The following is a 26040-nucleotide window of genomic DNA, read 5'->3' on the forward strand; positions in this document are numbered from 1 at the left end:
TCCAATTGTTTCAATTTATTAATTCTTTGTATGAAATGCATGTAGTACAAAGAAGGCTTTCATGTCATGAGTGATGGTGATCAATGTTCAATGAATGCAACTTTGGAGTGAAATTCAAAGTCAAATTTGTGTATGTTCAGAATAGATCAAAATAGGAAAGAAAAAATAATGTTTCATATATTTTGTTGTTGTTTTAGTTTCAATGAAGCATATGAATCCATGAAACCACAATCTGAATCTTTAGTAACAGTGCACTAATAAATACATGACATGAAAAAGAATAAAACAACACTAGTACAGTAGTCATAGAAACATTCAGAACACACCATCACATGCCCGGATTAATCAAACTTATAACAAACTCACATGTGCCCACACCAAAAAACAGTAACATGTATATTTATTGAATGAAATCTAAAACTTGATTAAACTATTTCAAAAAAAAAAAAAAGAGATATATTTATGTACATATACATGCATGGTTCTTAATGAAAGACATAGTGTCTGACAAGAGGAGAAAAGTGGATTCCATTACCATCCCAACGCCAGGCACAATTTAGTGCTTCCTTTTGCACCTTCTAACATAAGGATGTGGTTTGGAGTTAGCTAGACCTTGTGATGCTACACTAAATCTTTTAACTTTAGATGGCCACTGAATAACATTAGAAAATCAGGGGTCAGGAAACTATACCTACTTGACATTACTTTACACAAATTAAAAGGTGAATGCCCTAAACAGTATCCATAGAAAAGCTTAAATGTTTTCATTATTTGAGGTAGTGCTACTTGCCTTGCTACATTGAATTCTGCTTTTAGGATCTTTCAACTTGGATCTGAACATACGAGTCTGCTCACTTTGGAATCGGTGGATTTAAAACTAGTTGTGAAATCATCAAGAAAACAAAAAGTTTTGATCAAAGAGACAGACTAGGAACCCAGTGAGACTACCTGTCTCAGCCCTACATAACTCGGTAATTAGTACTGTTAATCCCAAACCTGTTTTGACACACACACACACACACACCAACAAAAACAACCAAATTTTGCTGTAAATGGGCAAAGGAGGACAGAAAAGTTTGTAGCTGATAAAACAGTTCACATGACTACCACATGATGTTTTGCATTCAGATGTAAAACATGTGCTTCAAGTGAGACCTGGGAGTCTGTAAGGCAGATGATGTATAGTTCATCTGTTTCTGTAAGCCAACTAGTATAGAAAGTAATGTGGCCAATGCAAAGACCAAACAGCCTTGACAGTCCCCCAAAAAATGTCAGGTATCCAATTGAATTCACATTGGTTGACACATTGTACTACTCCAAGGATTTGAACCTAACATGCTATTTAGCAGCCAAGTGCTCTATCACTTAACCAAGATGCTAGTTTGTTAAATAGTGAATCAGATGAAGAGTTAAGGGGTTCATAAATTCTCAGGGACAGCATGAAAATATCAGCATTTAACTATGCTAAAAAGAAATGTTAAAAAAAAAAACACCACACCATACATCTGAAATAGAAGGAAGAAAAAAAAAAAAAAAAAAAGACATTGTCACAGCTTCATGAGTAATATCTTATCACAACTACATTTCAATAGTTCAATGCCAACACAAAAGTCACAACTAAAACAAACACACAAAAGTACAACTTGTTACAAACAATCAAAACCTTTCAAACCAACAAATTTGTACAATGCATTTGCTAAGGACATTTGTGTTTCCATGAGTGGGAACTATTATTTACATATCAATGTCAAATCTATAATAATAATAAACCATTTGATTCCAACCATCGCTAAGTCACACACATACACACAAAGATCACACTAAAAAAAATCAACATGATAATATAGAATGTACACAGAAAAAAAAACACCACATCTTTCCAATGAAATATAAAAAAAAAAAGCCATTTGAAAATGTCCCAGTGAACACGGGGAAGATGTGTGAGGAGCAAGACAAGAGCTGTGAACATCAAGTTCACAGACATCCACACTGGCCTAATTCAGCAAGAACCATTGCAATGGATAATACATGATTCTAAAGGTTGCTAATGAATACAATGGCTTTCACATACTTATTGCTACCTAGCATGTACTGAGAAGTAGGATTGCTTAAAGAAATGATTCTTTGGTTTAATGTTAGCATACTGAAACTTGCAGGGGAAATGTACACATTACATTTGTCCAATGTATCACTGAGTGTCTCTCTCACTGATAAGAACTCAACACAATACACAAACTTTGTACTAGTAGATTCTGGCAGTCAATGCTCAGCAATGAGCCAAACCCAATACCAAAGCAGCACACAGCAAATCACTGGCAACACACAGGGTTATTTTATAGGTTTCTGCTTTTGTAAAGGAAATCCCCACATCAATATGAGCTCACTTAATGGGAACATCATCAAGTCACAAGGAAAGTTGATTTGATTGCTACAAACATGACTTTCTGTTAAGTAAGCCAGTTTTCTCCTGAAGCTGGCATTTCCATAAATACATCAGCTCAAACTATCAGTCCAACTTAAGACAATAGAATAAGAGATCAAACAAATATCTGTAGTTTATTAGCTCTTGGACTGATGTTGAAAGAAGGGAAAATTGATTTGAACAATGTGTGCATTGATGCTGTTGGACTACAAATCTTTTCACACAAAAAAATCAAGCAACTGAATCAAAGCTGAAACTGACCATTCAGTGTTATGTTATTTCATCTTCAGGTCATGTTAACAAGTTGAAGAATATTTCTCAAATCTAAGCGATTGAAATGAAGAAATGGATCATTTAGACTGAAACAATAAATTAGTAATTAATAAAAAGACTATTTGAGCTTCTTGACGAGACTAAGAATATAAATCCCATTCTTTAAATAACTTTAATTGACTCTAGAGACTTGTAACTGAAGGGAGATCCTAGATTCTTATTTCATAATGATGATAAGAATAAAATTAAATACATTAAGAAGTAAAGAAACATGATCAACAATAGAAATTAGTTTTGTTTCTAGGTTGAACTGTACACAGAGCAACTATGTACAATGTACACCAATGGCACACAGCTTTGTACAACTAGTCTGCACCCCTGGTGCTATCAAAGGACCGAAAGAAAAATATATTTTACAAATTGTACAATAACACGAAGTCCCATGAAGTACTTTACAGTGAGATAGTGTTCAAGTGTGAAGTCAGTCTAAACACAGAGTTCAAAGCCAATCTATACACAATTACAACTGCTGTCTTGCACGCTGTCACGACTTAGAATAAATTAGATGAATCTGACAGTTTCTTTTCATTTTCCAATCCAAATGATTAAACAAACTTAGTGCTGTTTTTATTCTCTGCTTGAAATGAATGGACATAATATGCTATTCAACAGTGGTGCCCTTTTCATCAACAGGTTCCAGTACAGTAGAATGTGTAGAAACCTTTATAACACTTTAATGGAGTATCATTTCTCTATTTGTACCAGGTACTAATACCTAGTATTAACTACATGGTCCTTTTCAATTGTATGGTTTTCATCTAACTGTAAATCAGCAGAATGGAATACAAATTGAATATGGATTTTAAAATGCACAAATTAAAAATAACTTATTAATAAATAAATAGTCTTGAAAACTGGATAAATGCAAAAACCAAATGATTCAAAGAAAAGTTGACATATTTTGATACAGGTTAACATCTATTTGAAATAGTGAAAAAGAGGTCTGATTGTCACACCTACATGCTTACTAAATCTGCCCCTTTTAAGCAAGAAAAAAAAAAGGTGGTATTATCAGTAGGGTTACTGATGATGTTGAGAACTAATATGGCACCAATTAAATATGTTTCAATTAACAATGTCATACATCCATTGCTTGTCAAATAAGCCAGTGACTGCTTGGTATGAGTTACGTTTCTAGTACTAAACCATAAAGAACACTACATTCAATTAACCCTCAGTGTGTGGGATTCCATTGGGGCGGCCGAGTCATACAGTGTATCAGTGTCTTGTGTTGGCTCTCCTTGAAGTTGGCAATGTTTGCTCAGAGTTCCAGCACCACAGTCGCAGAAGAATCTGTCGTGTCGAATGAATTCAACATCATGACCGGCATGACAAGTGTTGATGCAGTTGACACAGATGGCATTCCTCTCTGTTGTATTACATGTCCGACACCTGACAAGAAATGTCATGTTGGAACATTAAAATGAACAGGTGCATGAATGGCAAAGCAGAAAGAAAAAGAATAATTACTTTCTTAAGAGAAGCAGGATTATAAACATCTCTGATTAGACTTAGTTTACTTCCTTTGATTGGAACACAGAAGCAAAACATTTAGGCATAATGGTCATTTTGGCACAAAACATCACATGTGTTCATTTTATGCCTTAAAACAGAATGATACATATCTATGTTTTGTATGTGTATTTATATTACATGAAGTTTTTTTTTTAATTCTTAAAATAATTATTATATTGCTGCAACTACACTGTCTGTAGAACACATTGGAAATATATTTGTACGTTTTAAACAATAACTGTTATAGTTAACCAATGTGAATGTGTATTTACCTGAAAAATTTATGCATAGGAAAGCTGGTATAGCTAGAGATTTTGTATAGACATTGTCCAGAGCTGACAGCTCTATCTACCATGTTGTGGTTGCCAAAGATAATGTTATCTGGGAACACAATGAAGAGAACATCACTTTATGGACAAATACAGTTTGATAAAGCTGAACATCTACAAGCAAAAAAACATTGGCAAGCTAAGAGGAGATTGTCAACTCCAAATAGCAAGCAAGGCAGAGATAGTCCTCTCCAAATAGCAAGCTAGAAAAAGTATTTAATGCCTTCGTGGTGGGGTAATCATGGGCCAGCTTTTTTTCTTTTTATCTCGCTCTGGCTGAGGATGGAACAGAGATCCTGCAATCCAGTCCAACAAGTCCACCATGCTGTAACATAAAGGGCACCATCATAGTAATGAGCAAGCTGGCTTGGCAGTCCCTTCACATTTTGTTGTGGCGATTACTCACTTTGTAACAAGTGGGGAGGTACGGTGCACCACATATATGGTCGCAACCATTGTGTAACCTTCAAACAGGTAAAGGGCTCTGGATCTATGCCTGGTCATTGGATAAAATGCTTTTTAACGACTATGGATAATGGGGCCCATGATGATGCTGATTCCATACTGGACTTTTTTTTTTCAAGGTAATGCAGAGAATCCTGCATGTTTCATATAAATTCAAACATTTTTATCTTGATATATTGTGTAAATGTATGTATTTTCACTAAGACCTAAAAAAAAAAAAATTGTTCATCATTCTGATAATACAATCCATAACTGAATTAGTAAAAGCCTATCTTTCTATAAGGTCAAATTCTGCAGTATATATCAGACCCAGAAAAAGCTTTATTATTATATCACTACACCTACAGATGCATGAATATTTTAACAATACTTCTTTATTTGGAAAGATACATCACTATACACAGACACACAATAATTTATTTATATAAAACTAAAGTTGTCTCCTTGTCAGAAATCTATATCATATTTATATAAAAAATAGAATAGTTAAATGATTTATTAAGATTATATTCACTTAACAAAATAATTATTATCTTTACCAGATTAGATGTGGGTAGAAAAACAAAAGCAACTTAATTTGATACATTATAAGATTGTTAACCTTTCCTATGAGTATTTAGTTTTAAAATCTTAGTTTTCAGGTAAACCTATCTGATTCTTAATAATTAGCCAACCCAGCATTTAGATTTAAATGTTAAGAACAAGTCAAGGTTAGATTATCTTAACACTTATTTACAGAAGCTTCTATTTTAAAAGTAAAGAGTGTCAAGTTTAATTAGCTGAACTAGAGAGAAATTTTAGAGTTAAAAGCTAACACCTTAAACCCACAACTTTTTTTTATATTTAGATCTAAATTCAAATTTAAGGAAATCATCTATATTTAAAATGACTCTTACATATTGGCAGCTTTAAGATAAAACAATACACTGAAAATCGTCCTTGTTACATTGACCTGAATATTACATCTGATTACCAGTGTATAAAAATGATGTCAGCATTTTAAGTTTACAAACTTTGAATTAAAATCAAGTTTTTTAAAGATCATATTTATAATCATTTAATTATGAACTTTATTTGAAATTTAAATGACATAGAGTACAGACCTTTCATAATGGGCTCCACTCCAGTGGCTAAGCACAATCCCCCAAACTTATTATTGAAAATCTTGTTTTCTTCTAGTGTGGCACAAGCATTGTTAGTTATCTCAACACCTGCGGCCAGACCATCAAATATACGATTTCTTCGTAAAACAGGATGTGACTGAGTGCTTATTAAAACTCCAGCTTGAGCGTTACGAAAAATCTCATTATTTTCCAACAACCCTGGAAATAAGAATGACATTACAGGCAACATAATAATGATGTCAAATCTACATTTTTACTTAAAAAAATTAATAGTAATTAGCCAAAAAAAAAAAGTGCACATACCTTTTCCACCATTAAAAATGCAAATACCCCCATCTCTACCATCATGTATCTTATTGTGACGTAATACTGGATTACTGTCTGTTTTGATCCATATGCCAGCCATTGCATTGTCAAATATTTCATTACTTTCTATCATGCCCAGGCCTCCGTTGTAAACTAAAATACCTCCATTTTGGCCACCCCAAATTTTATTTTTACGGATGAATGGATTACTTCCAGTCCTGAAAGGAAAACAAGAATGGAACAAACTTTTAAAAGATGATATCTTCACAGGAGCACAAATCCCCAGGAACAGCACTTAAAAAGAAAAAATATACTATTCCATTGGAAAGACTAAAAAAAAAAAAAAAAGTTAATAGCTTAATAACCAACCTTATTTGTACACCAGAATACAGATGATTAAAAATATCATTGTCCTCCAATACTCCATGACCATTATCGTAGAAATATACACCAACCTGGTCAAGAGATAAAATATGTGTTTCAAATTAAGATTGTACTAGTCTTTGCAACTCAAACCAGCATATAAATAAAATGTTTAAGAAACAAAAAAATTAAAACCAGACTGACGCTGCCTAAAGAGACAATAAATACTTTGAAGATATTTACTTGTTTCCCACTGTGTATCCTATTCCGCCTTAAAACAGGTGTACTTCCTGTTGTGATCCACACTCCAGCCAAAGTGTTAGAATAGACTTCATTTTCTTCTATCAGACCTTTACCCTTTTCATGCTGTATCAATAGAATATAAATATTTAGAAGACAAGAAAAAAAAAAGTTTCAAAATGACGTGAAAATGAAAATCTGATCTTACAGTGGACTGCTAATAGGAGAGCTGACTATACCGGAAGCTTGCCAAATATGTGAGGAGAAATATGTCTGGTGTCCCGTGACTTGACTACACTAGTTGTTTTCTTTTATTCATCACACACTTTTCTCAAAATTACACACTTATTAAATAATACTTAAGTTTAGGAAAAAAAGACAAAGGGGCTTGGGTTAGTAATCAAAACCACTGTAAATAGTAGCCTACACCTATAGTAATAGCTCACATACAAAAAAAGACTAATAAACTATTTTCAAAGCAGACTTAAATGCAAAACTGGGAATTAAAAAAAAAGGGCACATAGTTTTTAATAACATTTTTCTCTCTTCTTCAAATTAATTTCAATGGAAGAGTCTGCTTTTTTTTTTTTTAGAAATGAGACCTATTTTCCAAAGATGGTTTTAAAATCAGATTATATTTTTTCCAGTTTTTCACATGAATCCTCCATTATCTATATTATTAACTATAAATTATCAACTTGTTATGTGCCCCAAACATTTTCAATTTTGAGAAGGCTACCATATTAAATGGCACACAAGAAATGATTCTATTTGCATATACCAGGGTTCATAGCCAATTTCATGAATGATTTTCCAGGTATTTTCCAGGTTTTCAAGGTAGAGTTTTAGATTTTCAAGGTATGCATCGCACCATAGCAAGCAATATATATGTATATATATTTACATACATATGACATAAATATGTAAAAAGAACAATATATATATATATATATATATATATATATATATATATATATATATATATATATATATATTAAATTAAAAAACCCACATTAAAATGTATGCTGATAAGTTGAAATCATACCTCCAAAAAAAAAAAAAAAGAATTCATTTCTAGTGTTTCCTAAGCATTTAAATGCAACTTTTTAATACATTAGAAAACACACACAAGCTTGCACTACAGAAGAATAACTTTTTTAAAAATATGAGATGTAATTCAGCTAAAACTGTCGCAATCTGAAGTTGGAAATTTTCTTAAATTGACATAGATTTGTACAAATAATATTTCATTCTTACTATAGCAGTTGACTTGCTTTCCATCAGTTTTAAGTAAATTACAACCAAAATAACTCTACGGGCTTTTCTACAGCTGTGCGCGAAATATTTTCGTTAAATCTACAGTAGATCTAGACTCTAATTTAAGTCACTAAATTCGCGGACTTTTCACGGCTGTGAGAGAATTATCTTCACTCTATTCTATTGGATTAGCGTAAAATCCCAAATTAAGTCTAGATCTAAGTCACTTAATTCGCGGACTTTTTTCGAATTATCTTCACTGAATCACCGTAAATCTAGTCCCTACAATTCGCGGACTTTTAACGTCTGTGTGCGAATTATTTTCACTGAATCAACCGTAAATCTAGAGTCTAGATCTAAGTCACTAAATTCGCGGACTTTTCACGGCTGTGTGCGAATTATCCTCACTGAATCTATCGTAGATCTAGACTCTATAGATTCTAACTCAATGTCACTAAACTTCGCGGACTTTTAACGGCTGTGAGAGAATTATCTTCACTAGATTCTAGTGATTTAGCGTAAATCTAGAATCTAGCATATTTCTAGAGCAATCTAGACATTAGATGTACCTGTATCTAGATCTTTAAATTAACTAAAATTCACGGAGTTTTCAGGTTAAGCGCGAATTATCTTCACTAGATCTAACTTAGATCTAAATCTAGATACTATTTCTAGCTAGATGAGAAGGATGGATCGTGAGAAGACTCAAAAGTAAAGTACCGGTAGCAATTATACTTAAACACTGAATCATAATCTCCAAATACAAAATCTAATAAAATACTCAGAAAGACACAAAGATAAGATGATATACGGACTTTCCACGCGAAGTCACTCTTACTGTTACAACAAGAAGATTTTCGGCGAGGGAGGGCCCGGAGGGGTGTAGCCATCACAGTAGGCTGCTAATTGCTCTAGTTATAGACAATAGTCACTACAGACTAGATCTAGCGCGTCTTCAGTCGTAACAGTGAAAGGAAAATAGTGCTAAGTGAAATGCTTGATTGAGCCAAGGTCGTTTTCAATCACGAGGTCGCGCTTCACAGGTGGGTGAAAGGCGGTGTAGACGCGTCGTCACTGGTCAGCTCAATGTAACCGGGAAAAAAATGAAAATAAACACCAGGTATCGGGAGGGAAAGAACTCAAGGTCCAGTTTTAAAATTCAAGGTTTTTTCACTGTTTTTTACGAAATTCAAGGCTTTTTCAAGGCCTTGAATTTAATATGAAATTCAAGGTGTTTTCCAGGTTTTCAAGGTGGCTACGAACCCTGATATACAACTAAATAGTCCAGCAAGTTTTCTAATTCCAACCTTGATAAAATCACAATTAGATTTGACAGCTTAAAAATTAGAATTGGAGCAATCAGATTTAGTTAGCCAAGGAAAGTCTAATGGGGTTGATTCAGTAGTTTATCCTTATTCTACTTTAACAATAATAAAGATTGTCTTTGAGCCAGAAGCTTAATGAGGAAAGCAGTATTTCCCTTGGCTAAGCAGTCCAGATGTGACCTATATTTTTTTTTTAGCAGTAAGCCCAATTTTCAGGGATGCTTTTCAAAATCAGATATTTTTTGTCTAGTTTTTCACATGAATCCTGCATTATCTATATTACTTTATTAGTTCCATAAATCACACACGCTAAAACATACTAAATTAAGCTTTGAAAAAAAAAAAGTAATAGGATAAGTTGTAAGTACTACTCACCACATAGATACCACCATGTTGGCCATGGTGAATTTTGTTGTGCCTAACTATAGGGTTACTGTTGGTCCGAATCTGTATTCCAGCTAACGCATTGCCTGAACATAGATTGAAGAAAATGGTAAATTAGCCATAGCTAGTTACAATACTTGTATGAAACACTTATTTCAGAAGTTTGAAAAACATTTCTTTGCATCAAAGTGCCAATAAAGAAGATGTGAAGAAGTAAACTATTTCAACTGTACAATCTAGGTTACATCATTTAGATTTGAATAATTAACTGACACAATTACAATACAAGATTTCAACATTTCTTTTTATGTTAGTAAACTGTTTTCATGTTTTTAATAGCTTAACCTACGACCAAAAGACAAGACAACAGGCTAACAAAGAGTGAGAACCAGGATTAGTATGCAGACCATTTAAAGGTATGTGAAAAAACAAAACAGACATTTTCTAGCCAGAAGCAACTATATAAAATTCATAATGTCTAGCACAATCAAACAATCTTCAGATTACATATTAATATTAGTATATTCTCTGACATAAAAAGTTCAACTGGGTTATAGAGATAATCACTCACCATAAATATTGTTGTGTTCTATTAAGCCCCGTCCATCCCCAAATATGTACACTCCTCCCTGCTGACCATTGTAGATTTCATTTTTCCTATACAGAGCAAAAACAAATTTCAAAACAATAATAATTTATTTATTATTAGGATGTGAGTTGCAAAGTTTTGGAACATATATAGAAAGCATTGGTTTACACACAATATGCATAGTTTATCACAGATTATCAAGTTGAACAAGAAGATTTTTTTTTCTGAGCATAGAATAAAAGAAAATCAGGTCATTTGTATAAATTAAGTAAAAATGGCTTACCTAATAGTAGGATCACTGTTGGATGTAATCCATACCCCAGCAAAGTTATTAGAATGTATTTTATTCTCAAGGAATTGACCACGGCCATTTTCATGAACATAGATTCCACCAGTCTGACCATGGTGTACCTCACAGTGAATCACTGTTGGATTAGCACCAGCCTTGACTTCAAACCCAGCTATTCTATTGTCATGAATATCACAGTTATCAAAGTAACCCTGGGAATAGTTTTGTAGGTGAAAAAAAAACACATTACATTTGGGAATGTTTTATATTATTGAATGTACAAACTAAACATCTTATCAGATCATAATTCTAACACTAGTATTACACAACTTTTAAGTTTCATATCTTTTTAGCTTAGACATACTGCATCAAACTATATTATTACAATCATCATTTTAATTTCTGTAGCCAACTAGCAACAAATTCTTCAAGTATTTGTACAAAACCCAAAATTGATTGACAAGAATTTAGATGCCAGATATCTTTAATGTGTATTAAAACAAAAAAACAAATAACAATTTACCAATCCATTATCAAATGTGAAGACTCCAACATCTCTGCCATGATGTATATGATTGTTCCTCATCATTGGATTGGCCCCATTCTTCACCCAAATACCAGCTAAGGCATTGCCACTGATTTCATTGTTTTCATACACTCCCTACAATCAAAAAAAAAAAGATCTCTTGGGGTGCTCTTATATCATCATTTGGTATTAGAAATCACAGTAATAAATGCAATGAAAACTATATACATACTACATTGAACTGACCAAAAAAGAAATATTTTTTTAAATGCCAATAAATGTCAACCATATTGAAATTAAACATCAATATATTACTATTATATCTTCAAAATCTTTTATTTTTCATTACTGTTATGGTAATATTTCTTAATATTAGTGATGGGAGAAGACTTTGCTAAAATTTTAGGAAATTTTCTGCTGCCATGTTTTTGCGCTGGAATGTCTTCTGAAGAAATTGCATGAACACACACACACACAAAAAAAGGAATGCAAAGCACTATTGTTAGTACATTTTGGCAGTTTAAATTCTTTTTACACTTGGCATCTAGCTTTGTTTCTGACCCATGCATTCTGAACACTAAATAATAGATTAATGCTTTACAGATATTACTTTTGTAACAAATTGTCCTCAAACAATTATAAAGAATTAATGTTTTAAAATAAAAACAGATTTAATCCCAATTCCTTCAGATATGAACATTGTTACTTCTAGATCTAAACTAGGCCAAAACACATGGAGGACGACAGTGAAGGAACGCAAAAGGGTTCAAATTATTAGGGGGCATCGTAACAACAGTTCAAAGGGCATTGCGGGGAGGCTTTCCACATAATCAGGCAGCCTAGATCAAGAGATAAAGATCTAAAGAATTAAAATTAAAGAATCTAGTCTTGACCTATTAGTTAGAGCTTTGTAAATAGACCAAGATTGGATGTGCCCATGTACAAAACAAATCAAGTCTTAGATTCTAGTTTGCATTCTTATAAATATGGAAAAATAATAAAATCATTTTATTTTAAATAAAGCTAAGTCAGAAAAAAAAAAAATGTTTTAGTCACTGGAAAAAAATAGATTTTTTGTCAGGAAAAAAAACAACAAAAAATGGACAAATTTTTTGGAAAATCCCCACCAATCTAATATTGACTTTTTTTTTCTTTGTCAAAAGATGTAATGCTACTATATTTTAACACTAAATTAAATATTCAAAACATTTTCAAAACTTTTTTTTTTCAGAAAGAAAAAAGTGACTAATAAAAACTGTATGCTTGAAAATGTAAAGCTAAAGAGATTGTTACTAAAATGTTATTAAAAATGGGAAAAAAAACAACAACTTACCTCTGCCTTATCTGTAACATACAGCCCAACATTTTCACAATCTCGAATGACACAGTTGATAATAGTAGGATCAGCATTTTGACCAGACACACACACGGCTGCCCCAACTGGTAAGATGACATGAACAAATATTAGCAAGAAAAAAAATATTTCATTTTGTAAGTACCATCATTTCAATAAACCTAAACAAATGAAAACTGTCATCAGTTTCTGGTGCCATTGGTTTTGAAGAATTGCATGTGGCCACCTTAAAAATGAAAGTGATTCACACACACAAAAAAAAATATTGATCGAATGTGCTTAAGGTAAAAAGTGACTGATGGAACAAGATGCTGATGTCATTGATAAGTGCTTCAGGTGCAGATATGGTGTGGTATGAGATGCTGATGTCATTGATAAGAGCTTCAGGTGCAGATATGGTGTGGCAAGAGATGCTGATGTCATTGATAAGAGCTTCAGGTGCAGATATGGTGTGGCAAGAGATGCTGATGTCATTGATAAGAGCTTCAGATGCAGATATGGTGTGGCAAGAGATGCTGATGTCATTGATAAGAGCTTCAGATGCAGATATGGTGTGGCAAGAGATGCTGATGTCATTGATAAGAGCTTCAGGTGCAGATATGGTGTGGCAAGAGATGCTGATGTCATTGATAAGAGCTTCAGATGCAGATATGGTGTGGCAAGAGATGCTGATGTCATTGATAAGAGCTTCAGGAGAAGATATGGTGTGGCATGAGATGCTGATGTCATTGATAAGAGCTTCAGGTGCAGATATGGCGTGGCAAGAGATGCTGATGTCATTGATAAGAGCTTCAGGTGCAGATACAGTGTGGCAAGAGATGCTGACATCATTGATAGGACTACATGTGCAGATAAGTTGTGGTATGAGATGCTGATGTCATTGATAAGAGCTTCAGGAGAAGATAAGGTGTGGCATGAGATGCTGATATAATTAATGATAGGACTTATGATTAATAGGGCTTGAGTTGTGAGACTAAATGAAGTGTATAATGGGGCTTAAGGTGCAGATGTTATTGATGGGACTTAAGATACAGTTGATACTAATGTGTATTATTATTTAATGGGGATTAGGGTGCAGATATTATTGATAGGACTTCAGTTAGGATTGATGAAGCCTGAGCTGTAAATCTAGACAGATAAAGAGGGGGAAAAAAAAAAAGGAAAGGAACAAAACCTAGAAATATTCTTTTACTAAAAAGTTGAAACCAGTAAGGAAAAAAAGAATAGGAAAAATTTAAGTTATAATTAAAAAAAAAAGAAAATTAGTCTAATACTTGCAACAACAAGGAAACCATGCAAGCACTAAATTAACCTATTATAACTATCAAATGCTTAGAAACGTGTGTGAGACATTTGTCAGTTCAATCTGCAATCAATGTAGTATTGACATTGCTAACCTAAAAAAAAAAAAAAAGAGAGATGATGTGCACTTACCAACAGATAAACTTTTAATTTTGCAATGATCTATGATTGGCTGTGTGTTCTCAGCTACTTCCAGGGCATAGTGACGATGATGAGGGACAGTCGATGTACTATCCGGGGAAAACTAAACAGATGTAATAAAATTAAACTTTAGATTTAAAAAAAAATTATAATCCAGCCTCATGACTTTGGATAGAACAATAACAAAAAGCCTTTAAATTAAATATATATTTAATTTCTCTAATTGCTTACTGGGAACCACCCCCACATAAAAATATTTTTCACTTGTCTGTAAATGTTAATTTTATTTTTAGTACGAGTACAGCTGAACAAGTAACTTTTAAATTCATTTGTCCGAGGAAATCTTGATGTCACGTCACATACAGTAATATAACTGTTCTGATATACTCTTTATATCTTTTTTATATTTAGAATCAAAGAGACTATTCAGTATTTACTTCCATTGATGTGCCAACTGACCCATGTATAACTATCCAATGTTCAAGGAATAAGCTAACTTTTACAAGCAAAGCAACACAAATACATATAGAAAAGCAAAAAGCTAAAAATAACCTTGAGTGTAACATAGCCTAAGTAAGCTCTCCTGCAACCTTCAACAAACATAATAGTTGACTCTGTTTCTCTTTCAATAATCACATTATCCATCACATTACCAGAAGCTGAATGATCAAACAAAACTTTGTGAATATCAAGTCAAAACATGAGAGTGCAAACGTAGTTGTAAATTCTGTGCAAGAAACTAGCTCCTGTTACATTGACAAAGTCAAACTAACTGAAACCAAAACTAGCCATAGACTAGTAAAACAATACCTGCACCAATCATAGACACCGGGGAGTCTATAAGTAGAAATTCTCCATGATAAGTCCCTGAATGGATAAAAATAAGGGCATCCTCCAGTTCTTCAGTATCAACAAAGTTATATGCTGACTCAATCGTGTCAAATTTCTATATTAAAAAAATAAAAATTGTTACATCATAATGTAAACATTTTCAAAATGACAAAAGCTTGTTATATACAGTTTTAAAACATTCCAGGTTACTTATGCAAACCCAAAATATCATATACCCAGATTTATAAATAGAATAATGTGATAACAAAACTACACAATCTACATTAAAATAAAACACTAGAAAAAAAAACATCATCTTTTAGTTTTGTAAACTTAAATTAATGAAAAACAAAACACTTTCTATATAGGTTAAAACGGCTAGAAAATATTGAAGCAAAACACTTACAATAATATTTCTTCCTTTCATCCGCTTGCCTTTATTATTTTCACACAGAGGTATATTATGTCTGGACACATGAATACCCCTGTACTGTTTAAAAAAAAAAAAAAAGAAATAAAACAACACAATTTTATATATAATAAACATAAAAAAATGTAAACAAATGACTAGAACAATGACAGAACAGTACTATCCACCAAGGAAAAAAAAAGGTAAATAAACAACTTACCAATTGTTTAAAACTCTCTTTCCAAGGATTGTCATAATTAGGATCATCAGCAGAGACAAACTGAAAAACTCGTGGTTCTGGGTTCATCAGGGGTGAGTCATATTCAAACACCTCCATATACAGGACTTTCCTGAAATATGTATTTCTTTTCTCATTTTGTTTTGCTTCATTATTTATCAATTTAAAAGAAAAAAAACAGGAAAGTTAATGGATATAACTGAAAAAAAAAAAATCATACCATAGTTCATGATCATTTGTGATTGCTTGAAATCTACGACAGACTTGAGCAGCATTGCAAAGATCAAGCTCTTTTAAAAAAGAAAATATATAAAACATGACCTCATCTGGAAGTTCATGCTGCAGGTAACGTGCAGCAACACGGCCTGAAAAAGGAAATAAAATGAATAATGAAAAGAAATTTAAATCAAAATATATATTTAGCACAATTTTTCAAATATAGATTTCTCTAATTAATGTAATCCTTTCCAAATAATTGAATCGAACCATTAGGATGAAGTGAGCTAAGTTGTGCCCTGCACAATGAAGTCAATGTATATAAAAGAGTACAGTTCAAAAAGTCCTTAATCAAAGTTTGCTGGTAGCATGCTACAAAATGATCTTTTGACTTTACTCCTGTCTCAGAAATGACGCTCTCATAGCAGTTTTAAATGGCTATTTCTGTCAAAGCAATGCTATATCCGTCATTGCTTTCAGGGTACCCCCCCCCCCCCATACATGTTTTTAATAGCTTAAAAGCTAACTTGAATAGTTTCTATTTGGTAAAAATCTGGATTGTTTTTCACTTTCACCATTTTTTTAACCAAGTAAAATGTGTTTCAAGCTGGGTACTTAAATTTTCTTTAATTTTTTTTTACCTTGTGGTTGTAAAGCAGGATTGACATTGCTTTTCCTTCTTTTTTTCAGCGGTGGCTGTGAAACTTCAGAGGTAGAAACAGCCGAGACACCTTCTGTACTTTGAGATCGTCGTCGTCTCAAGTAATATCTACTATTTTTGTCTTCCCCCGAACTGGGAGCATCACAAGAAAAGAATTCTGATAAGAAAGAAAAATTTACATGAGCATTTAAAAGTTATTCAATTCACTACTCTAAAATAAATTACAACTTCTTCCAAGCAATAATGCTTTTCATTTTTAATTTAGAAATAAACCAAATTATTTTAAAACTTTTAATTTACCACAATGGTCTTATAAAATAATGAAAAAGATAAAATCAATTACAACAAACCTTTTTTTTTTTTCAAATTCTGGACTTGTACTAAACTTTCTTAATTTATATTTTTGTCTTTACATTGTGCTTTACATCACAATGTACATATATACAACTTACACACAATGTAAGACTACACACACAATAATTTAAATAACTAGAGGCTTTCTGAAAGCATCAACGTGTCCAAAAGGCCCCTTCTCTCTCTGAAATAATCTGCTGCACAATTTTCGTAAAATGTTACAATTGTTGCTGCTACATCACTTTTTTTCTAACCAGATAGTAAGTCACATGCATACTTCTTTGAGGAGGAACCTTTTCAAGTTCTCATGCTTCTTTTCGTGCATTTCTGAACCAATTCTTCAATAAAGATCCTTCAAGAGCACTGCCATTCTGTCCCTCAATAAACAGAACTTCTGCATGGAATAGTGCTGCAATATTGTGTCCAAAATGAAACCCAAATTCAGTACATATGGATTTTCAAATAAGCTGTTGATTATGGGGGAACACTTCTCTTGAGACAAGAAATATGCTTTCAAAGCAGGATATAATTTAAATAATCTCACTACCAAAGGCTTCAGATCTAACTACCTGTCATTCCAGAGCCGAAATTATACAATATTCTAAATTGACAAATTTGTTGTTGTTGTTTTTTTTTTTTAAATAGATTTCATACGAAATGTGGCACTAAGAATTTTATCATCAGAGGAAACAAACCATTTCACTTTATTGTGGGCTCAAAGAATCTGTGAATGCTCTCATAAACTGGGCATCACTAACCTGCATCTTTACTTTGTTCATTATATAGGGGCCAAACCTTTAGTAACCATTGCTTCACATTGGATTCTTGCACATGTGTGTTTTAGGTCATACATTTTAAAGTAATTCACTACTTTAACTGTTATTACGAAAAGATATGTAAAAGTACATTTATTAGCTTCGAATCATCAAATAATGTAACAGAAGTACTTTAAGTTTACTAGGAGCCTCTAATTAAAAAATTGTGGTCTGCATTCAGATGTTTGTTTTATCCATATGAAACATAAAACTTTGATAGACATTTCTTGCACCATACTTCACTGAGGTTGTTGATTTTTCTTGTTCTCTTTATAAACAGAACTGCCAGTAGGTCCTTATGAACATCAATGTTCATTTTGTCTATGACATTTCTTACCCTGTCATTGACTTGAACAGAAGGGAAAGCCAAGCCAAGGAATACTGTATGATGTAATATTGAAAAACATTTGGTAAGACAACACGCCAAAAGTCGAAAGAAAACATGCTGACTGATATGTCAGTTTCTGAGAAGAAATGCTAAGCAGTGAACATGAAATAAGGATCAACAAGAAAAGTCAACAAGGCGGTACTTTCAAGTTATTAGTCAAAAGATTAAGAAAGATTTTTAAATAAAATAGTGACAATGGTCGACTTTTTCATAAAATCAGGACATTGGCCACCCCGCCCGGACATTTTATGCAAAGCAAGTCAGAGGGTCCAAAGCAGCACTGTCACCCCAAAGTTGGGACATCTTGTCCCCTTAATCTAGATCTAGGATCTAAAATCTTATCATTGATCAATAACAATGATAGAAATGAATAATAGATTTAAGATGCTGTAGATCTGAACTCTAGTTCTAAATTTTAATCTCTAGAGACTCTTAGAAGTAGTCTAAGTGACTCTTAGACTGTTGTTCTGAAAGTTCTATCTAGATCTAAAATAGATCATGATCTCTAGTGATTAGATCTAAGTCTAAATTATATAATATAGTCAAATATAATATATACTGAGTACTCCTATAGATCTAGCTAGAAAGACTAGAATCTAGATCTAATTTTATATAATTAGGATCTATATATACCTTTATACAGATTCTAGAAGGTCTAGGAAACTAGGCATGACTCTAGACTTCAATTTCTAGACTAAGACTAGGCTTAATATTATTATTAGCTAATTAGAACCTAGTCTAGTCTAAGTCTACATCTCTAGTGTCTAGACAGTCAGTGAGTTGAATCTATCTCTATAATCTTAGAGATCTAGACTAGTCACTTGAATGACTAGATAATTTGATTTCTAGAGCTAGATCTAAAGTAGAGTCCTAGAGTCTAGTATCTCTAGACCCTAGGAGATGATAGATCTAGAATCTAGATTAAAATCAGTAGATTTAGTGAATTTAGTCTTGTCTTAAATGCATAGAATTGATACAATTGATTTTGTTAGATCTCTTCTCTAACCTAGAGAATATAAACATATTATATCTAGAGTCTAGAATAGTCTAGACTCTAGACTAGATCTATTATGATATGTATTATTAGAAGACTCTAAGTTAAGAAAAGTAACTACAAAGACAACACTCAACCAACAGTCAATATCATTTCACATCAACATTATGAAATAATTATGATTATGATTAGATCTAGATGATTAGTCTACAATTACATTGAAAATTCATTCTACCTGATCAGATGATGATCAGTACATAGATCTAGATCTACTACATCAGTACATCCATGAAAAGAAATAATTTAAATAAATGAAGATAAATGAAGACTTGACAAAAACTTCAGTAAAACAAATGTTGAAATCATTCATAAAGTTTTTGGTCAAGACATGTCTGACATAACATGAGAATTGAAGAGTAAGACTAAGACGACAGTGAATGAGTGAGTACAGACTAAAGTTAAAGAGTAAAGTCTAAAGATCGAGTAAGTTAAAACTAATAAAACTATTAAAAGTGTAAAGTTAAAGAGAGTTATTTTGAGTGTAAAGAAAAGACCAAAGACTTCAAAGTTCAAAGAGTAAGAAGGCAAAGACTGAAAAAGAGTAAAAGACTTAAAAGAGTCTAACTAAGAGTAAGAGTGCCCCAGAAACACAAACCTGTACCACGATATTTTGAGCATCTTGACTTTGATTGTACTTTTTTCCTGAGATTGCGTGTTTTCAAACGAGTAGTTCTGGCCGAACGAGTCGACATTATGGACAGTGCTTAGTCCAGAAATATAATCTTTGATGCTTAGTCCACAAGAGAAAGGGCTAGTTCGAGGCCATCTTGGATTTTCTACTAATCACAGCAACGAATAAGATTTGCCAGTTGAGGTCACGTGCCGTAAAAAAATGGCCAATAAATTTATTTTCGATTGAATCAGTATGGCGCAGTAAAGAAAATCTTTAATAAACATCTAACATAAGAATACTAGTCTAGACTAGAATCTAGCTAGATTGCTAGATCTAGATACTCACCACTGAGCCTAGATTCTAGATACAGACTAGATTTAGATCTATCTAGATTAGATCTCGATCTACATTCTATCTAGTACTATATATATAGATCTATGATATCTATCTATTCTATAATCATTATGATTATGATTATAATCTAGTAATGTAAACTAGAGTAGAACCCTTGGCTTGACTACACTTAACCTACTGAATGATGAGAATGAATAGTTTTCTAATATCAAAATATAACAACACAGACACAGTTAGAAAGTTAAATACAAAAGAGAGAAACTTGATTAAAAAGGTCTAGAATCATCATACATCATGCTATAGTCACTATAGATCTAGTAATAATAGTATTATAATCTAGACTGAGTTTTTAGTAATATTAAATATAATCTATATTAATATATATATATAGTATACTAATATACTATATATAAAAAAATATAGGTAATCAGTGTGTAAATCACTCCATGGTTGGGACCCTGGCCATATTAGAAAATACTCAGTAGATAACATGGGCGTAGCCAGGATTTTTTTTTGCCCCCCCCCCCCCCCGCCGTCATATAAATATAGTTATATATATATATGTGTGTGTGTGTACGTAATTAAGCTGTATTTTGTTCTGACCCTTCAATCTATCTCGGTAAACGTTTACACTTATTTATACACTATCTCCGGCATTTAAAACAAAAAAATGCCTATTCTGAGGTATGTATAGTGTTACTGCTATTAAAAAATTTTGTTCAAAAACCAAATCAGCTATTCACACCACTTTATTAATGGAGTCCAGCGACTGATACAAATTTGTAACCCCTCTCGGCTAGGCTCATGGAATTAGGAGACTGTAGTTGGCTTTACATTTTATATCTAAAAGGGAAGTTTATTTATCGTCAAAACCATCTGTTTGGGGGGAGGGAGGGGGACGTAACTACTAAAAAATTTCTGGAGTTTTTTTTTTTTAAACAAACTCAAAACCCCCCTTAGCTATGCTCATAGAATTTAGTGACTAGTTTGCTTTAGAATAATATTGATGAGGATTTTTTTAACCTCAAAGCTATCTTTGGGGGGAAGGTTTAAATTCAAAACAATCTGGAGGGGGTTTTAAACTTAAAGCCCTCAGGAGGGGGGTTAAACTATTGGCTATGCTCATAGAATATTGTACTTGTTGTTTGCTTTAATTTTATATTGAAGAGGTGGTTTAGCTTCAAACCCTGCTGAAGGGAATTTTAAACTCAAAACCCTCTGGAGGGATTTAACTTAAAGCCCTCTGGAGGTTTTTTTTTTAAACACAAAACACCTCTTGGCTACACTTATAGTCAACTTATAGCATCTGGTGACTGTTTTATACTTTAGTCTTATATTGAAGAGGGGGTGTTATTATCATACAAATTTCAGAGGGTTTTTAAACTCAAAATCCCTCTTGGCTACCCTTATAGTATCTGGTGACTGTTTTATACTTTAGTCTTATATTGAAGAGGGGGTGTTATTATCATAAAAATCTCAGAGGGTTTTTAAACTCAAAATCCCCCTACGCTACGCTCGTGGATTTTGGTGACTGTCGTTTGTGTTATTTTTTATTTTATAGAAGAGGGGGGTTTAAACCTCAAAACCCCCTGGATGGGGATTTTCAACTGAAAACCCCTTTGGTTGTGCTGGGGCAAATGATTGTTAAACATTAAAATGTCACCTTAAATAAACAAAATCAAAGCAAAAATCATTAATAAAGTTCCACTCTATTAGTTATCTAAAGTTTGTGTTAAATTAGAATATTATAGACTAAATATCTAGATCTAAATATTTATAATGGATCTACTATTTACTAGAATCTATATATATATATGTAATTGTTACTAGAGTTAATTAATAGAGTCTGTAAATCTTACAGTAATCTAATGCGACTAATTTTAGTTAATAATAATAATAATTTTATTTATAAAGCGCTATTAACAAACAAAATGGCTCAAGACACTGTGATAACATTACAAACGCAAACAAGAGAGCTAAAATGACAAACTAATCTAAAAACAGTTTTAGTTAGTTTTTTTTTCTCTATTATTTGGCAATGTTTTTGTTGATTTTCATCCCCAGGCTTTTCATCATGCCAATGAAGGAGGCAAAGGTTACTTATTACCTTTTGACATAAAGGTTGCCTCAATGTTTCTGTTTGGTCACAAGCTGTGCAAGGTGAGTCTAGGTATGATTAACTTGAGAGGGATGCGGTGGCTGAGCCCTAGAAGCGATACTTTCCTTTTTTACTTCTTTACTGTTTCTTAGACAAAGAAAGCTATTCATTACCAATTTTTTGATAGATCAGTAAATTTGAACAAAATGCCCTTTATTGTAGATCAGTAGAACAGAGACGGAATGTAATTAATAAATAATTTTTTTTTAATGTAGTGAAGTAGCTTTCAAAAAACTTGTTTTCTTAGTTTCTTATTCTTGCTTTTAGTGTGTATTTGTAAAGTAATTTATCATCTACTTACACAGATTATAGTTAAGTCACAGAGATAACTTGGCATAAGTTCTGCTTGCTTACACCTACACTTGCGGCTGCATATACTGAGTCACTTTTATATATATAGGTCCTCTTAAAAAGTCACACTAGGTCAGAGTCTACCTTTGCTCACTTTTACAGGTTTCATGGGCATCCCAAAGATAGCTGCACTAAGATAAACTGATATTTTTTAGATCAACATTTTTTTGTATCAGTCATTCTTTGATTTGGCATACATTGGTTAGTCCTCGTTACTCTTTGTTGCTTATTTTTTCCTTGATTGGTTTCAAGTCCTGATCAGTGTATATTATCAATGGTTTGTTATCTAAAGACCTTTGTAAAAGTTATACAAATATATTCATTTTTCTGTATCTCCTTAGGATGAAGTAAACCAGATGTTGCTCAAACATGGGACTTTACTGCCGTTGGATCAGAAAGGTCTGTACTTTATACTAAGTTTTTTTACCATATGAATCACTAACATAATTCCAGCTTTCATGGGTACTTAACACCCAAAAAGCAAAATCATTGGAAAGGTGCGGGACGTTTGGGCAAGGATAAAATTATCTTTAAATCTTAAGGAACATCTGAAACATGTCAAACATTTTTTATCTACTGAAATGTTAAAGAATAAATCCCATTCTTCATTAGGATTCCTGAGACCAGCCACTAAGAGCCATAACACTTGTTAATGAGTGCCAGATCAAAATGTCTCTTCTGTCATAATCAATTTTGCATGTAGTTATCTATTAGTGTGTGTTGGGGAGTCGTAGTGGCTGAATGGTAAAGTACTTGGTTTTCAAACTGAGGAGTCCCAGGTTTCAATCTCATTAAAATTGTGATTTTGAGTTTTAGGATTTTAGGATGCCCCTAGGTCCACCCATCTCTAATGGGTACCTGAGATTCATTAGGTAAAGGAAATGTGGTTGTTGTGCTGGTTACTTGACACCCTTGTTAATTGTTGGCCACAGAAATGGATGACCTTTACATCATCTGTCCTATAGATCTTAAGGTCTGAAAGGGGTACTTGTAACTGTTTTATCTATCACTGACTTTTTTCCCCCACTTTTTGTTAGGATTAACACTAGCTCAGTTTGAGGAAGCCATGATACCAAAGTTTGCTGCCTTGGAAGAAGATGATGAAATCAGAAGTACTTTTAAGGCTTTTGACAAAAATTGTAGGTAAACCAAATTAGAGATTCTTTTTTTTTTTTTTTAATTATTTTTCTTTCTTATTGCCTTGTATTTTAAAGTTTTGAGTTAGTGGTACTAATTTGTCAACATTTATCATAGATTTTTCATGTTCGTCAATCAAAAGTAGAACTGGTCAGTCAAAATCTTTTGTCTTATCTGTAAATATCTGTAAATACCAGATTGTCCCAATAAAGGAGGTACTTGTTCAACACACTTAATTCTTATGGCTAGTATTTTTAGTAAGGATCTGTGTTTTTTTAACAGGTCATGTCTCAAGTTTTAATGGTTACGACCACTTTGATACACAGATTTTGACATCCTGCTTTTATGTGTTCAATATACTCTCTTTTAATTTAATATTTTCAACAGTTATTGAAAACACTGAGTTTTAGGATACTCTTGCCATAAAATTTAGTGCAATTGAGTTATTTTGTGTGTGTGTCCATAACTTGACCTTATGTTGTGGTGACAACATTTTAACCACACTAAAAATGCAGTCTTCTTGTTTCTATAGACTCAAAAAAACAAAGATTTACTGCTGCAGGGGTAAACGACTGTATAGAAAATACGAAAAACATGCATATATGTGACCCTGCCGGACCAAGTAAAACAAAGGACGTTTGGGCCACGAGGCCTTCATCAGCTACAAAACAAACAAAAAATAAAAAACAATTAACACAAAATAGTCTTAAGTTAACTTATCTGTCCGATGTTGTTCTCTATCGAGGCAGAAAAGAAATGAGCTACGCTGGTGTAAAAGCGCGGGAAAACGGAAGGGGGCGGAGATGTCAGGCAAAGATGAATGGGGAAAGGGGGTACCGTAGTGTTAGTGCCCATCGTGTATTAAATAAAAGTGTGCTGGTTGTTGATCCCGTTAGGTTGGAGGGTGCCTGACATGTAAATAAGTTTGTTTTCTATCTGCAGACGGGTGTTTTTGTCGTTGCATTGTTGTATGGCAGTGACGAGGAGGTCGGTGGTACCCCTATGATGTGTTTTATTAAAATGGATAGAGACGGGCTTAGTGGCAAAGTTACGGATGTCTCTAAGGTGTTCTTGGAGTCGTGTTTTTAAGGTCCTGCCTGTGTTTCCAATATAAACCATCTGACACCTTGAGCATATTATAGCATATATGACTCCTCTACTATTACAGTTAAATTTGCCACTGATCTTGATGGTCATTTTAGGACAGGTGACGGTGGGGGTGGCGAGTGTGTGTTTGCAGGTCTGACAATTACGTCGCTTACATGGCCAAGTGCCAGGTTCACTTGAAATGTTGTGGAGTTTAGTGTGTACTAATATGTCTTGTAGGTTTTGGTCTCGCCTGAATACTACAAGAGGTGGGGATGAAAAGACGTCGCGAGTATGTTCATCGGCTTGGAGAATGTTCAGGTTTTTGAGAAAGATGTTTTTTGCTTTCACATTGTGAGGGTGGTAGGTTAATATCAATTTGGGCCTCTCATCATTGCTAGATATCGTTTTTTTCTTGAAAGCTTGTTCTCTTCTAAGATTCTCCACTCGCGATAAGGCTTTGTCTAAAATAGCTTGAGGGTAGCCACGACGCAAGAAAAACTCTATCATTTCAGTTGCTTTTTCCGTGAAGTCATTGTCATCTTGGCAAAGGCGGCGGATACGTAGAAGTTGGGAGTAGGGCACCAACCTAACGGGATCAACAACCAGCACACTTTTATTTAATACACGATGGGCACTAACACTACGGTACCCCCTTTCCCCATTCATCTTTGCCTGACATCTCCGCCCCCTTCCGTTTTCCCGCGCTTTTACACCAGCGTAGCTCATTTCTTTTCTGCCTCGATAGAGAACAACATCGGACAGATAAGTTAACTTAAGACTATTTTGTGTTAATTGTTTTTTATTTTTTGTTTGTTTTGTAGCTGATGAAGGCCTCGTGGCCCAAACGTCCTTTGTTTTACTTGGTCCGGCAGGGTCACATATATGCATGTTTTTCGTATTTTCTTGTTTCTATGTAATGAATTTTTTTTTGTGATACCTTTTCTTTTTATCGGCAAAGAAACATCCTCACTAGAAGCATGTTTGTTTCATTTTTTTTTAATCTTGCACATTTTTGACATACTAAGTAAAACTGGAAAGACAGGAAAATTTGGTTAAGAACTTGTTAATCTGTCAGTGCCTACATCTTTTATATCTGTTTTGCTCCACT

General features: G+C 33.2%; 2 protein-coding genes across 7 annotated transcripts in view; one reads left to right on the forward strand and one right to left on the reverse strand.

Moving 5' to 3' along the window:
- On the reverse strand, window positions 1–20120 carry LOC106080243 (F-box only protein 11-like). Of its 2 annotated transcripts, none has more exons than XM_013241575.2 (19): window positions 19832–20120; window positions 16600–16776; window positions 15963–16107; window positions 15725–15854; window positions 15502–15585; window positions 15075–15210; window positions 14817–14923; window positions 14256–14367; window positions 12801–12907; window positions 11465–11602; window positions 10936–11153; window positions 10635–10720; window positions 10055–10149; window positions 7101–7223; window positions 6864–6949; window positions 6492–6712; window positions 6168–6386; window positions 4543–4651; window positions 1–4147 (listed from the first exon to the last, which is right to left on the reverse strand). In XM_013241575.2, the coding sequence occupies exons 1-19, from the start codon at window positions 19920–19922 to the stop codon at window positions 3919–3921; spliced, it is 2613 nt and encodes an 870-aa protein (XP_013097029.1). In that variant the 5' UTR covers window positions 19923–20120; the 3' UTR covers window positions 1–3918. The 2 variants fall into 2 exon arrangements, with proteins under 2 accessions (XP_013097029.1, XP_013097028.1); XM_013241574.2 differs by having other exon boundaries at window positions 19826–20120.
- Window positions 20034–26040, forward strand: part of LOC106080245 (EF-hand calcium-binding domain-containing protein 11-like) — a 9536-nt gene continuing 3529 nt past the window's right edge. For 2 of the 5 annotated variants that reach the window (XR_008776796.1, XM_056022385.1), the window contains exons 1-4: window positions 20314–20471; window positions 22262–22357; window positions 23048–23105; window positions 23744–23845. Coding sequence is in view for 4 of the 5 variants with exons in the window: in XM_056022385.1 (XP_055878360.1) it covers window positions 20379–20471; window positions 22262–22357; window positions 23048–23105; window positions 23744–23845 (349 nt within the window). In the remaining variant the exon portion in view is untranslated. Of the gene's footprint in view, window positions 20104–20167; window positions 20262–20313; window positions 20472–22261; window positions 22358–23047; window positions 23106–23743; window positions 23846–26040 lie in introns of those variants that run through there. The other 3 variants (XM_013241577.2, XM_056022386.1, XM_013241576.2) reach the window with 3 other exon arrangements.

The sequence above is a fragment of the Biomphalaria glabrata genome, chromosome 3 (genome assembly GCF_947242115.1).
Source record: "Biomphalaria glabrata chromosome 3, xgBioGlab47.1, whole genome shotgun sequence".
In the NCBI taxonomy this organism is placed as follows: Eukaryota; Metazoa; Mollusca; class Gastropoda; family Planorbidae; genus Biomphalaria; species Biomphalaria glabrata.

What these genes read in the sequence shown, in the direction of transcription:
- LOC106080243 (XM_013241574.2), bottom strand. Translation starts at nt 19,922, where the DNA reads ATGTCGACTCGTTCGGCCAGAACTACTCGTTTGAAAACACGCAATCTC. An exon ending in TGAAAGGAAGAAATATTATT is followed by an intron (nt 15,211 to 15,501) that starts GTAAGTGTTTTG and finishes TTTTTAATATAG; the next exon opens with AAATTTGACACGATTGAGTC. An exon ending in ATGTTACAGATAAGGCAGAG is followed by an intron (nt 11,603 to 12,800) that starts GTAAGTTGTTGT and finishes TTTTGATTGTAG; the next exon opens with GGAGTGTATGAAAACAATGA.